This window comes from Schistocerca piceifrons, chromosome 2 (assembly GCF_021461385.2).
Source record: "Schistocerca piceifrons isolate TAMUIC-IGC-003096 chromosome 2, iqSchPice1.1, whole genome shotgun sequence".
In the NCBI taxonomy this organism is placed as follows: Eukaryota; Metazoa; Arthropoda; class Insecta; order Orthoptera; family Acrididae; genus Schistocerca; species Schistocerca piceifrons.
The window spans coordinates 445,857,678-445,873,122 of NC_060139.1; the positions used below are offsets into that span (position 1 = coordinate 445,857,678).

Genomic DNA, 15,445 nt, shown 5'->3' on the forward strand with positions numbered 1-15,445 from the left:
TAAATCTGCATGCATGAAGTGATCTCAAGAAGAGTAAGTAATCAACCACATCCCACATAGCAATACTTGTAAGTTCAAGAGAGCAGAACAAGAGCATAACTGTGCAAAAGCAGGGCTGAAGTATGTGGTTTGCTCCACACTCAGTAGACAGAATTATACAGGTACAGAATGAGGCTACCAAGCACTCAATCCCTGTTAGCTGAAATGGACCCTATAACACATTTGTTCATTAAACCTTTCACTGGTCTAGATGTATATATATGCTAACCATTTCAATGCTCTCAGTGTATATATGCAACTTGCTATGAAAAATATCTACAGCCGTTTCCAGCTACAATCGTATAGTTACATATAAAACCTATTACCCGACCAGCGATTCAGAGATGATTGTTGCACAAGTATGTGGCCCAATTGTTGGAGTACTGACAAGGGAACCTCCCCATCGCACCCCCCTCAGATTTAGTTATAATTTGGCACAGTGGATAGGTCTTGAAAAACTGAACACAGATCAATCGAGAAAAGAGGAAGAAGTTGTGTGGAACTATGAAAAAATAAGCAAAATATACAAACTGAGGAGTCCACGAGCAAGATAGGCAACATCAAGGACGATGCGACCGCAGGAGCGCTGTGGTCTCGTGGTTAGCGTGAGCAGCTGCGGAACGAGAGGTCCTTGGTTCAAGTCTTCCTTCAAGGAAAAATTTTAATTTTTTATTTTCAGACAATTATTATCTGTCCGTCCGACCGTCTGATGGGAGGTAACTGCACCGTAGTATGGGGACGCTACACCTAAACGGAAAAACTTGAAAACGTTTAAAACATATGTTTTCACAGAGTACAGGGAAAACTGTGCGACTGTGAAACTGTAGCATTCATTTGTTGCAGTTTATGTGACAAACTCTTTATGTTTTCATCACTTTTTTGGGAGAGATTATCACATCCACAAGAAAATCTAAATCGGGCAAGGTAGAAGAATCTTTTTACCCATTCCCCAAGTGTACAAGTTAGGTGGGTCGACAAAATATTCCTGTCATGTGACGCACATGCCGTCAGCCCAAAATAAAGAAAGTTAACTCTTCACTCGAGGGAAGGCTTGAACCAAGGATCTCTCGTTCCGCAACTGCTCACGCTAACCACGAGACCACGGCGCTCCGGCGTTCACATTGTCCTTGATGTTGCCTATCTTGCGCATGGACTAGTAAGTTTGTATATTTTGCTTATTTCTTTCATAGTTCCACACAACTTCTTCCTGTTTTCTCGATTGATTTGTGATCAGTTTTTCAAGGCCTATCCACTGTGCCAAATTATAACTAAATCTGAGGGGGGTGCGATGGGGAGGTTTCCTTGTGAGAATTACCCAAACTATTTATTGGGTGTTTAATTCTCTTTAGAGATCACTGGTATTGTAAAATTACCTAAATTGTGTGCTGCACGTTACGTGTTATCAAATAAAATTACACTGCGTTACCATCTGTTTACAGCAGATGGGACGCTAAGTCTTCTAAATGAAAGTGTAGACAAGGACTTAATCATTCCCTATCCAGCCGATTATGGTTGGATAGATAATGATTCAAGAATCAGTCTTCACAAATATTCAAAATATTAGTGAACCAGCAAATGCTGAGCCACTAAATACAGATCCAGATTTTGATGTACCATCGCTTACTACAGATATCAAAGAAGAGACTGACAAATATACTAAAATAAACAAAATACATGATTTTAGACGGAAAGACTGATTTGGACTGCAAAATTTTCTGTTTAAATGACTCATCTACGTTATATGACTGCTTTCAAGTTTATTTTTTTAGTCAAGAAACAGTAAAGAAATGTAACTTATAATATGAGCATGTCTGCAACAATGCCAGTGAAACATCCAAGACTGGAACACTGGAAAAACACAATAAGCAATAAAATTTATTGCTTCCTCACCCTAAATTTTCTTATGCTTTAAGTGAGAAAAAATGAAATAAACTCTTATTGGACCAGCAATCCAGTACAGTCTATTCCAATGTTTACACAAATCATGCCAAGAGAAGTATCTTCTGTTACAAAGAATGTTACACTTTGTTGTTGACAATGAGGACCCTGGAGATGACAAAATCTGGACAATTAGGCGAGTTGTGGGTCATCTAAGAAAAGCATTTCCAAATGCTTTCCATTATGTTAAAAATTTGTGCACTGATGGAAGTTTAATTTTCTACAAAGGCTATGTCCTCTTCAGACAGTACATTCCATCCAAATACCATAGATTTGTCAAAGTTTTTTGTGTCATGTGACTGTGAAACTGAATATATTCTTGACTTTATTATTTATGTGGGAGCAGCAACAGTCATAAGAAATGAATGGATTTTGGGTAAGTGTTGGAATACCTTGAAGCATTGTTCTTCCTTTATTAGAGCACTTCCTTGGTAAAGTCATACACTGTACATTGTCAGTTAGTATACTATCCTGGCATTATTTTCTTATATGCACAACAGAGTAACTAATGCTTGTAGTACTACAAGGAAAAACCATGAAAAGCTGTCTGCTTTATCAAAAAAACTTAAAACCGATGAGGTCAATTTATGTCAACAAATAAAACTCTTGCTCTCAAGAGGCAGGGCAAGCAGGAAATGAGATTGCTTTCAACTCTTCTTGAAAGTGAAATTAGAGCAACTTACAAAACTGACAGGGAAAATCCCTTGCCTGATGGCTCATATCCCCATAATTGACCTAGATATGGATCCCATACATCCTCCCACCACCACCTACCCCTATCCAGTCACAAGCATCATGTTTCCCATCAAAGGGCTATCTGTGAAACCAATTATGTGATCTAAAAGCTAAGCTGCAACCACTATGCTGCATTCTATGTGGGCATGACAACCAACAAGCTGTGTGTCCTCATGAATGGTCACCAACAAACTGGGGCCAAGAAACAGATGGACCACCCAGTTGCTGTGCACACTGTCCAACACAATGTTCTTAATTTCAATGACTGCTTCACAGCTTGTGCCATCTAGAACCTTCCCACTAACATCAGCTTTTCTGAATTGTGCAGGGGGAACTCTCCTTACAATGTGCCCCAGATCCCCATAACCTTCCTGTCCTCAACTTTCATCAGTCATTCTCCTTTACCCCTTTATTCCCTTCCCTGTTCTCATTACAGCACTACACAGCCCTCCATTCCACCAAGGACTCAGTCTTTTTACTTCTCTTCTTTTCTGCTTCCTCCCCCAGCCCCTCCCCACCCAACATCTAACCTCTCAACTGCATGTGGGTGCTCTACCCTCTCCCCACCTTGTCGCTCTATGTTCCCACGAGCAATACTTTACCGCCCCCCACATCTACCCTTCTATATCTCCCCCTCCCTGCCCCTGCCATGCCCCAGCCTCCTCCTTACCCCCAGCACCCAGATTTCTTCTCCTATCATGCACTGCTGCTCACAGTCTGGCCTCATCAGACACAGACTTTGGTCTTGCGCTGTGACTCAGCATCTCTGCTTTATGGTGAGCAGCAACTATCCTTTTCATAATATTGCCTTATTCCATTCTGTATTTTCCACTGTTTAAATTGTTCTCAACAACAATGATAGACTGCTACAGTCATACATGTATGCACCACTTGAAAATTATGTGCACATGGCGGACAGCAGACTAAATGCACAAGGAAAGAGTTAAAGCTGTCTTTGAGATAGATAGGTGGAGAAGAAGACTGAAGAAGTAAGATAAGCTCTTAGTTTCGAACTTTGTAATGTGAGAGATATAGACACGTGATGTCTGAATGTTTACAATCTTGTCTAACATCAACCAAAAACATAACTGATGTGGTAGAAGTCCCAACAACTACGCATTAATGGCAAACATTTTCCGTCACATTTCAACATCAATGTCACAATTGCTTACTCTCCCTCTTTGCTTCCCATTAAGGTTAGGGAAGGATGGTTGTGTGATTTATGTAGTTGATCTGTAGTATCTAAGCAGGGTTATCATATTTCAGACCAAATGAGTATTGCAGAATGTGATGGCTTTGGGCCCATTCTCCCAGGTCTCTGGCTTTTTATCTCCACATGCCTTTCAGTAGTAATAGTTGAAACTGTGCAACTGTGGGCATAATGATGAATTTCTCTTTATGTATCTGTTGGAAATGTTTGGCAAGCTCAGTATTGTTACTACCTGAGGATTTGCTAGCTGACATGAATAGGTATCGTATTTACTCGAATCTAAGCCGCACTCGAATCTAAGCCGCACCTGAAAAATGAGACTCGAAATCAAGGAAACAAAAATTTTCCTGAATCTAAGCCGCACCTGAAATTTGAGACTCGAAATCCAAGGGGAGAGAAAAGTTTTAGGCTGCACATCCAAATCGAAACAAAGTTGGTCCATTGTAATATGAGACACAATTTAGGTCAAAAGAATGACGATACAGCTACAGTAGTTTGGTTCGAGACGTAAGCTTAGCAGTTAAGCTTTACCAGGTAGCCTTTGCTATGTGTCAGGCGCTCCATCCGTATTTATACGGGTACCCTTCCTTTTTCACGTGCTTGGTCTGGTTTGAATTGATTTCTTATTTTTCTTTGCTCTGATAAGTGCTGTTCTCTTTGTTATAGGTGTTTATGTCACTCTAAGCTGAAGATGCATTACTGTACTGTGTCATGCATTGTTTGTTGCATTCTGATAATGAGTGTATACGGCCTGTCGCCGCTCGCAGCATGGCTTGCTTTTGTGCGCACTACCGCCGCTTACACACACACACACACACACACACACACACACACACAAAAGGGAGAGGAATCATCTCATTAGCAAAACAACGGCAAGAGACTGCTATTTGTTGTTACTTACACTGCTGCTTTCTTTGGTAATGATCAACAAGAACCAAATAATAGACTGTGTATGATAGAAGATGTTCTGAACGAGAGTTTATCGAAAAATTTTCTCCGTTTGAAAATCTTTGCAGACGCCTCTTTAGTACATTACATTCTGCACAGAAATTAGAGTCATCTTAGATTTAAAAATCTAGTCAATTGCCATGCTTCATTTCTGACTATATCACTATTACGTATGAGAATAATACGAATATAAACATGACATGATATGTATATTCTTCCGCGTTTGCTGTTGTCTCACTCTAGTTTCATAGTTTATTAGGCAGACAGAATTTAAATGAGATAGCAGCAAACACGAAAGAATATGTGGCAAAATGTTTATATTCGTATTATTCTTATGGTGAAGAGAATACTGCATGTGATTCACAATTCATAAAAGTTCCTATTAACAACCATCTCTTCTTACAGGTAAGAAAAAATTCAGGCCATATTGACAAACATGCCTAACCGTCTTGCCAGTCGGATTTTCGTAGCACATTGAAACGCTGCAACATTGAAAGATGAACAATATGGAATTTGTATTTGGGGCTGAGGAAAAAAAGCTCGTCTTCCACCCCCACCCCCCCTTTTTTTTAAATATATTCACTGACGCAGAGGTTTTGGCGCCAGTATTTATCTTTGTGCCTGCAAAGCATGCCTGTGCAGCGCTACATATATTCGACGGCAGAATTCAGTTGTGGCGGCACCTACCAACATTTTTCAGAACTTCCGCTTACTTTGCACTCGATTCTAAGCCGCAGGTGGTTTTTTGGATTACAAAAACCGGAAAAAAGTGCGGCTTAGATTTGAGTAAATACGGTATCAGGTTTGATAACAAATGAAAATTGCAGTTTGTCTGCATTTACAATAATGCTTCAATCTGACCAAGTGCCACAACAAATTGTGTTGGGAATCAAAAATGTTATATTGCCTTACAGAATTTTTTGCTTCAGCTCATAATATCATTCTCATATCCTCAAGTTCCCATAAATTTCTCTGTTCAGGATATACATTGTTTCAGAGATGATAGTTCACAGAGTAACTGGCACAAGCTTGCAGAGAGAAACAGTTCCTATGTGAATGGCTAGACCGCATTGTCCACCATCTGTCTTTTCCTTCGATATCAATGACATGTAGGTGAACTGATAGCATTTAAAATAGTAAATTGGGTTCTTGATGTGGAGCCTTATACTGTGGTGTGAAGCCACCATTAATGTGAACTATTTTAGAGATTGACCCCAAAATATCTCTCTCATTCCACTTGAAACTTTTTTTCATTCATTACATCCCTGCATGACACAACATTCTCAAATGTCCATGTCACTGTGCCACTCAGTCTCTTTCATATTCTGCCAGTAAAGAAAGGAGGAGGCAGGATTGGAGTTTAGCACCCTGTCCATGACGAGATCATCAATGATAGAACACAAGCTCAGATTAGGGAAATATGAGGAAGGAAATTGGTTGTGTCCCTGGAAACAGAACCATTCTAACATTTTCTTTAAGCAAGTTGGAGAACTGAAAGAAAACCTAAATCTGAATAATCTGACATGGAACTGACCACTGATTCTCTCTAACTTGTATCAACTGCAGCAACTTGCCCAGTTTCTTTCCTCAAGCAATGTCTCATTTTGCAGTTTGATGACCAGTTGAGAAGCTGCAATCTCCATTATTAAAGTCTGTTGAATAAGTTTTTGACCGATTTCTAAGTACCAGCTATGTCCTTAAGTACTTCTATCTTCAGGTATTATGATGTGATTATTAAATGGCAGCACACACATTTGGATGATTGATAACTAGCATTATTGTCCTGCAAAGTGCCTATAGAGAAATCTGCAAGAATAGAACTGAAAGTGTAATGCTGATTCCTGTCGACAGGCTTTGATTTTATTGTTACTCTGTGTGACAGTACCGTATCATAGTTACACAGACCTTATACTTTCTTGTAGCTCATCTAGAACAGGTTATCTAGAACAGGTCATGAATGAAAGGGCAATCACTTTCTGGGCATATTTATTGATACATGCATTCTGTAGCATACAATGACTATCCGATTGTGACTAAATTTTTAAAGAATGTGGAAATAATGTCAAATCATAAAAAGCAATACTGACATCTGCCCTCATTGTAGGCCACCTCCAAGAATGAGCTGTTGTTCTTCATAAAAACTTAACCTTTGTGTTAGGAAGTATGTTTGTAATACTGAAATTGTCTAGAAGGTAAATGATTGGCCAACAGCTAACTAACTGTCAGGTTACATAAGAGGAACCTAAGAAAATCAACAATATTACACAGACATCTGTATACACAGTGAATGACTGAAAAATAGTTTTTGCGTGCTCCTACAATTTGGGGTACAATTACTGTAATTTAAAATCATAACCAAGGTACATGAATATTTGGGAAACAAAATAATTTCTCAAGGGCATAAAATAGTAAATCAAAGATTGTGAATCAGATAGGCAATTGGAGGAGTGGGATAATCACAAGGGTTATACATTATTTTACAAATATATCTCTCTCTTTGTTCATTTGGACCATTTTCCCCACATTTTTTATTTTCTTGGCACATAAATGAGGATAGTACCAGTTCTTATTTACTACTGAGCCCTGTGTATTACCACTCTCTTCTTTTTGATATTAAGAACAGGTACTATATAATACCTTCACAAAACTTTACAACTAATGTACCTGCAAGATTAAACATGAAGTGAAATAAGAAAGAATTAAGTTTTTTTTTTTTTTTTTTTTTTTTTGCTCAGTTCTTTGAAGAATGTATTCACATCTCTTGCATGAATTTCAATGCAAAATAGTGCACCAATGCTCAACGATGAAGTACTTACGTTTCTGCAGGAAGCACATCCCAGTTAGTGATGTAGATGGATGGCAGCATTTCTATAGTGACAGATACAGCACACATACGGCAATATCCATCTGTCAGCCCAGGACCCCCAGAATAGCGCAACTTCAGCTGACCTTCAAGAACCTACAAATAAAAATATAATGCAATCAACCACAGAGTTTAGTGCAGTTATCTACAAAGATTTAGTGTTAATGTTGAGAATGGGCTGCAAAAAAAGCAAAATAATAATAATTATTGTATGGAAATGATGGCTGGGAGGCTCCATCCGGGGAAGTTCAGATGCTGGGTTGCAAGTCTTATTTCAGGTGATGCCACATTGAGTGACTTGCGTGTCAGTGATGATGAGGACAACACAACACCCAGTCCACAAGCGGAGAAAATCTCCAACCTGGCCATGAATCGAACCTGGACCCACTGCATGGTAGGCAAGCTGTTACCACTCAGCTAAGCAGGTGGGCAGAAAGCTTAATAATTACTTAATGATATAAATTAGACATTAGTTTTACATCAAAAGGAAAATTCAATCAAAAAACCTAATAAGATGGTATGCTGAAAAGTAATGACTCCAAATTTTTTATATGAAAACTCAAAGCTTTTTAAATAAAACCAAACATTATTAACATTCTACATCTTTATTCTTCATGTCCACAGATTTATTTCTCAATGTAGTCACTCTGGTCACGAATACGTTGCTCCAAATGAGACACCAGTTTTTTTATACCATCACTGTAGAATGCTAGACTCTGTTGAAGGAGCCACAACCTTACCTCTGCCTGTACCACTTGATCATTATGAAAGTGAAGTCCTCGAAGGAGTTCACATAATAAGTGGATGGGGCCAAGTTGGAACCACATAGAAGATGATCAATGACAGTGAACCCAAGGCAACTGATTGTTGCAGATGTCACACTGCTCATGTGTGGTCTGGCATTGTCATGCTGAAGGAGAGGGTGCTCCACGTGTGGATAAACTCTTCAAGTTTGAAACTCGATTACAGCACACTGTTTCTCACGTACTGACATAGTTACATTGCATACTACAATTTGGCACCCTCTAGTGGCTGAGGGCTGCAAATATGTAGACACGAAGAATAAAGATGTAGAATGTTAATAACATTTATTTATTTGAAAAGCTTTAATGCTTTCCACATAAAAAATTCAGAGGCATTACTTTACAGCAAGCCCTTGTAAAATATGAGAGAGAACTGTTGGCCATACTGAACTTCAGAAGGCAAAATGTATAGTACTGCCAACAGACACATATTTAAGAAAAATGATGAAGCTGTCCTAGCTTTCAGAACTATTAGTTTTTTCATCAGAGAAGACAGAGGGATAGAAGTTGGGAATGATTAAAAAGGAAGGGAGGTCCCTCAGACCCCAGAATGTGAGGTACCCTCCTGTAGTGAGGACAAGGGTACAGAAAGATCTTGATGGGAATATCAGACAAGGTACAACATTAATTTTACAGTTACAGAAAATGAAAAAGCAGCCAGTTGAGCAGTAAATTACATATATGATGTGGACACTACAGGTGTATCACCACAAAGTTGTACTCACAGGCAGTATATTACACCTGTAACTAAAGGTGCTGCCAAAGAAAAATCTAAACCCATTACCTTAATATGTAATATAAAATAGTAATAGTGATAAATAACTGAAAAAAAAACACAGAAGAAATTAGTCTACAGACAGCAAGGATTATAATGATAAACTGAATGAGGATGCTAGCATTCTTGCTAAACTGGTTGAGAAAACCATTGCCAGAATATGTAAAACTAAAAACAGCACAAAATACAAAATCAGATAAAACTTTAAAATGTCCAGTGCCTTTAAGTATCTTGACTGCAAATCCCTTTAGTGAGGTTACCATGACAGTTTCAAGTCAAATATTAGACCACAAATTCTCATGAAATTTAAGAACAGACTGCTACCCTTCATTTTCAGACCAAGTAAACTAATGACAGGTGAAAATTGTTAAAACTGACAAACATGCATTTATTTGTAGAAAATATTTAGCCATTTTCTTCAACTCACATCTCTACGTGAGTATAAACAAAAAAGGCATCCATACACAAGAAGCACTCCTTTCCATGAACATTATTGTTTCAATGGCAATCATAGAGAGACAAACTTGAACTTTATTAAGAGACAACATTCTTAACGGAAAGGATCATATGAACACAGACAGATGACTAATGATGAAACACCAATGGTGTAGCTATCCAAGAATATCATATCTAAGTTGTGTTGTACAGCAGAGGAGTCAGATTAAGCAATCGTGGTATGGCCATCATTCTATGTTTATGATAATGCAACATCTTTATTTTTGTGTATACGTGATACACATTTTGGACTGCTTCCTGTTGTGACATCGCACATGGCTTGATGGTAGTTTCATTGTTGTGTGGGGCTGGTCGGCAAGCTACTGACATAGAAGCAAAAGCAGCATTACAAGTGCACTTGTAGAAGTTTGTATTTGTATCTATGCTATTGGCTGGCACCTGATTTGACATACTGCCTCTGAAGAAACTTTTTTTTTAACTGCCTCTGATGAAACTTTTTTTTTTAACTATGGAGGCGAAGGATGTAGTGCCAATAGCCTTGCTGCAGTGGTACCCCAATTCCTGTCAGATCACCAAAGTTAAGTGGTGTTGGGCTGGGCTAGCACTTCGAAGGGTGACCATTTGGTCTGCCGAGGGCTGTTGGCAACCAGGGTGCACTTGACCCTTGTGAGGCAAACTGAGGAGCTATTTGACTGAGAAGTAGCAGCTCTTGTCTTGAAAACCAATATACAGCCGGGAGAACAGTGTGCTGACCACATGCCCCTCCATATCCAGATCCAGTGATGCCTGTGGGCTGAGGATGACACAGTGGCCAATTGGTACTGTTGGGTCTTCACAGTCTGTTCAGTTTTTAGTTTTAGAAGGATATAGTAAATTTGGATTGCTGCAGCTGTTTAATTTCAAAGCATGGAAAATCTAGGAGAGAATAATGACACTATCTCAAAATCTTTGCAATACAGTGAATGTCTGTTTAATTTCTTTGTTTCAGCATAAGGTACTCAGTTGGGGACACAAATATCCCAAATCTTCTGTTCCCCCCGAAACACAGTAATTTCAGCTCCATCCTAAATGATCACGAGAGCAAAACACACAAAATTATGGGAATGAGCACATGACTTTTGCACAGTTTGATTTCTCTGGAGGAGTAGCCTGTTGAGATCTGACAAACTGAGTGTTCATTTGAAATGACTGGGATGTTTTTTGTTTTGAAAAATTGATCTAATTTCACTTAAATAAAAATTCTGGAAAATACAGTCAGCTCAGAAGAGCGCTAAGTACCTAAATTATCATAATGCAACTGAAGAATGACAAGTAACCTTAAAGTTTACTGCTACTGAATGGCTCATTTCAGTAGCCAAGTACCCTATAGAACACCTTCTAATATCACATAACACTGAAACTGAATCATGCCCACAGCTTACTGTTAAAGAGGACTAACATAGTTCCCCAATCCCTAAATCATGCAACCCAGCTTCATCAAACATGATCTCTGTACATGCTAATCACAAAATTTCGTAAGTATGTTGCGGCAGTATATTACAGCAGACAGAGCAAAGCCAAGCCTTCAGCACGATGATAGCTGTGTGTCATGATGAAGAAAGATCAGGTTTCAACATCCCATCTACAACAAGACCATTTAAGACAGATCAGAAGTTTGGGTAGGATAAAACTGTGATAGGAAAGCAGCCACGTTTTTTTGCAAGGAGTTATTCCAGGATTCACCTTCACCGATTTAGGAAAACCATAATACATTAAAATCAGGATGGTCAGATAAAGATTTGAACCTTGTTCTTTTGAAATGTGGATTCCTCAACCAGATTCCTTAACCACTGAGCTGCTTTGCTTGGCTGGCACAAATCAATGCTTCAATCTTTGGTGGGATATGATACCAGGAAAGGGATCCACAGCCTGCAGTTGGTTATTCAAGTTAAAGGAATGTACTGAGTGCAAAGAAGAACAGTTCATAAGTCATGTGTTTGTAGCAGCACCTTATTTAAGGCACAACAGATAATGACAGTCTGCAGTCAGAAAGAAAAAAAAAAAATCAAAGAACCTTGGGCATTTCACATGAGAGATTTTTGGATTTTCAATTCAAATATGAAGGCAAAAAAGCACGCAGATGTATTTATTCACTTCTCTGACCTCCCACCAATCCTGCAACTTTTCGCTTCAGGTACGGGCTCTTACAGATCTCTCTCTCTCTTTGGTGGATTTTCGATTTCTAATTTTTTATCATACTATTTGCAGAACTTCACACTTTTTGCTATACGGCTATTTAGATGATATTTTCACATTCTGCTTCCAGCAATGGCTGAAATTCTCAAAAACCTGTCCTTTACATAGCTATTTCTGCCACTCTGTCATTGTAAGGTTTTGCAGCTACAGTCCCCCACATTGAATCTTCCTTTTCATCTCAATTTTAGCTCTACTGCTTTGCTTTATTTCTGAAAGAGCTGCTATTTTTGTTCTCTTCTAAACACATTCAGTTATTGTTTTTAATTAGTGTTCTAAGATTTTGTAAAAATGTTATAAATATCACATTGTATTATCAAGAAGGCAAAAACCATGTCTTATCCAAACAAAAAATTCAAAATTCCAGGAACAAGACAAGTACAATTTGGTACTTCATTAGACATGAAAAAAATGAACTCAGCGAGACAAATGATAGTGAATTCACAGATGGCAGTTCCATAAAGACAGATGATACAAAATTAAAATCATTGACTACCAAATTGAATGAATTTCCTACTGCAGTTAACAAAATGGAAGGAAAATTGTCCATTGAAAGCATGTCCAGTAAACTTACTTAGTAGTGCATACTCCCCCAACAGACATCAGTTTTCACCTCTCACCTAGTCCGCCCCCGGTAGCTGAGTGGTCAGCGCGACAGACTGTCAATCCTAAGGGCCCGGGTTCGATTCCCAGCTGGGTCGGAGATTTTCTCCGCTAAGGGACTGGGTGTTGTGTTGTCCTAATCATCATCATTTCATCCCCATCGACGCGCAAGTCGCCGAAGTGGCATCAAATCGAAAGACTTGCACCAGGCGAGCAGTCTACCAGACGGGAGGCCCTCGTCACACGCCATTATTATACCTCTCACCTGTTACAGAGACAACAAAAATCAATGGGTAGCTAAAAAGTAATAACTCTTCTGGCTTTGATGGGTTTAAGTCAAAGTACTAAAATCTTCTGCTGACTTGGGATTGCCACCCTTAAGTCACCTTTGTAGTCAGTCAATGTGTCATGGAGTATTTCATGAAAGACTGAAGTATGGAGCAGTAACACCATCATACAAAAGTGGAGTTACCGTATTTACTCGAATCTAAGACGCACTTTTTTCCGGTTTTTGTAATCCAAAAAACCACCTGCGGCTTAGAATCGAGTGCAAAGTAAGCGGAAGTTCCGAAAAATGTTGGTAGCTGCCGCCACAACTGAATTCTGCCGTCGAATATATGTAGCGCTGCACAGGCATGCTTTGCAGGCACAAAGATAAATACTGGTACCAAAACCTCTGAGTCAGTAAATAAATTTAAAAAAAAAAAGTGGAAGACGAGCTTTTTTCTCCGCCCTGGCTTTCGACCACTGTATTTTCATACATTATCCAACGAAGTAAATACAAATTCCGTATTGTTCACTTCGAATGTAGCAGCATTTCAATGTACTACGAAAATCTGACTGGCAAGACTGTTTGGGATGTTTGTCAATACGGCCAACACTACGTTCTGAACTTTTTCCTACCTGTGAGAAGAGATGGTTGCTAATAGGAACTTTTATGAATTGTGAATCACATGCAGTATTCTCTTCACCATAGGAATAATAAGAATATAAACATTTTGCCTTGTATTCTTTCGTGTTTGCTGCTATACCCTTTAAATCCTGTCGGCCTAATAAACTACGAAACTAGAGTGAGACAACAGCAAACGCGGAAGAATATACATATCATGTCATGTTTATATTCGTATTATTCTTATGCCTAATAGTGATACAGTCAGAAATGTAGCACAGCAATTGACTAGATTTTTAAATCTAAGATGACTAATTTCTGCGCAAAATGTAATATACTAAAGAGGCGTCTGCAAAGATTTTCAAACGGAGAAAAATTTTCGCTAAACTCTCGTTCAGAACATCTTCTATCATACACAGTCTATTATTTGGTTCTTGCTGATCATTATCAAAGAAAGCAGCAGTGTAAGTAACAACAAATAGCAGTCTGTTTCCATTGTTTCGCTAATGAGACAATACCACTCTTTTTTTTTTTATTGTAAGCGGCGGTAGTGTGCACAAAAGCTAGCCATGCCGCGAGCGGCGACAGGTCGTAAATACTCATTATCAGAATGCGACGAACAATGCATGACACAGTACAGTAACACATTTTCAGCTTAGAGTGACGTAAACACCTATAACAAAGAGAACGGCACTTATTAGATCTAAGAAAAATTAAGCAATCAATTCAAACCAGACGAAGCACGTGAAAAAGGAAAGGTATCCAAATAAATACGGATGGAGCGCCTGATGCATAGCAATGGCTACCTGGTAAAGCTTAACTGCTAAGCTTACGACTCGAACCAAACTACTGTAGCTGTATCGTCATTCATTCGACCTAAATTGTGTCTCATATTACAATGGACAAACTTTGTTGATTTGGAGGTGTGGCCTAAAACTTTTCTCTCCCCTTGAATTTCAAGTCTCAAATTTCAGGTGCGGCTTAGATTCGGGATTTTTTTTTTTTCCTTGATTTCGAGTCTCATTTTTCAGGTGCGGCTTAGATTTGAGTGCGGCTTAGATTCGAGTAAATACGGTAAGCAACTTATCTCTCATTATAGATTGATCTCACTCCTTCCTTTGTTCTCAAAAGTTTTTTGATACAGTAGCTTACAACAGGATACTGGTCCAATTTTCTGAGAATAACTTCTTAATAAAAGCTGTGTGTAGGTTTTGTTGCAACGTTGGGCCACAGGGCACACAGAAAAGCTACGCATGCTGACCGTTACTTGCACAAAGATCCTAACCAACCACCCAGACAAAATGATGTGCAATTAAAATCTTGGTGGGCAGGGCAAACAAAATTTATGAACTGACTTATTTAAAAGATAAGCTTGAACACCTACCATGAACTTCAAAAAGAATGGTTATTCCAACAACTTTGTACAAGAGAGAGAATAAGGATCAACAAGGAACGACACCCACTGAAAGGGAAAACTTCCTTCTGTTCATCAGTGTGATTACAGATCAAATTGGGAAAGTGTTAAGCAAGTATGGTGTGGAAACAACCTTGAGACCCATAAGGAAAGTAAAAAAAATGTTTAAGATCCGCAAAAGGTATGTGACATCCTTTGGTTACACAGTGTGCACACGAAATTCCTTGTAGTTATGGTTGAGTTTGTGTGGGTACCGCAAAAAGAAGTTTTAACATCCTTCTGATTGAACACAAGAGGAATTACACCCTGGGACACATGGATAAATTGGTCGTACCAGAACCTCTTTACCAAGAGAGTGATCATGAAATAAAATACACCGACAAGAATGTCATATCAAAAACTTCGCACTACTATGTTCATATGCATAGAAAGGTTAGTGAGATTTACACAAACACAGAAATAATTTTCACAGAAAAGAGGAAGGTATTAAATCAAATAAAATCTGGATGTTAATGTTGCAACATAAGAAATACGATCCAT

General features: G+C 38.7%; 1 protein-coding gene across 2 annotated transcripts in view; it reads right to left on the reverse strand.

Annotated features, from left to right (window-relative positions):
- LOC124776749 (protein brunelleschi) overlaps positions 1–15,445 on the reverse strand; it is a 249,179-nt gene that overhangs the window by 29,663 nt on the left and 204,071 nt on the right. For both annotated transcript variants that reach the window (XM_047251873.1, XM_047251874.1), the window contains exon 19: positions 7,687–7,829. In XM_047251873.1, the coding sequence (XP_047107829.1) occupies positions 7,687–7,829 (143 nt within the window). The remainder of the gene's footprint in view (positions 1–7,686; positions 7,830–15,445) is intronic.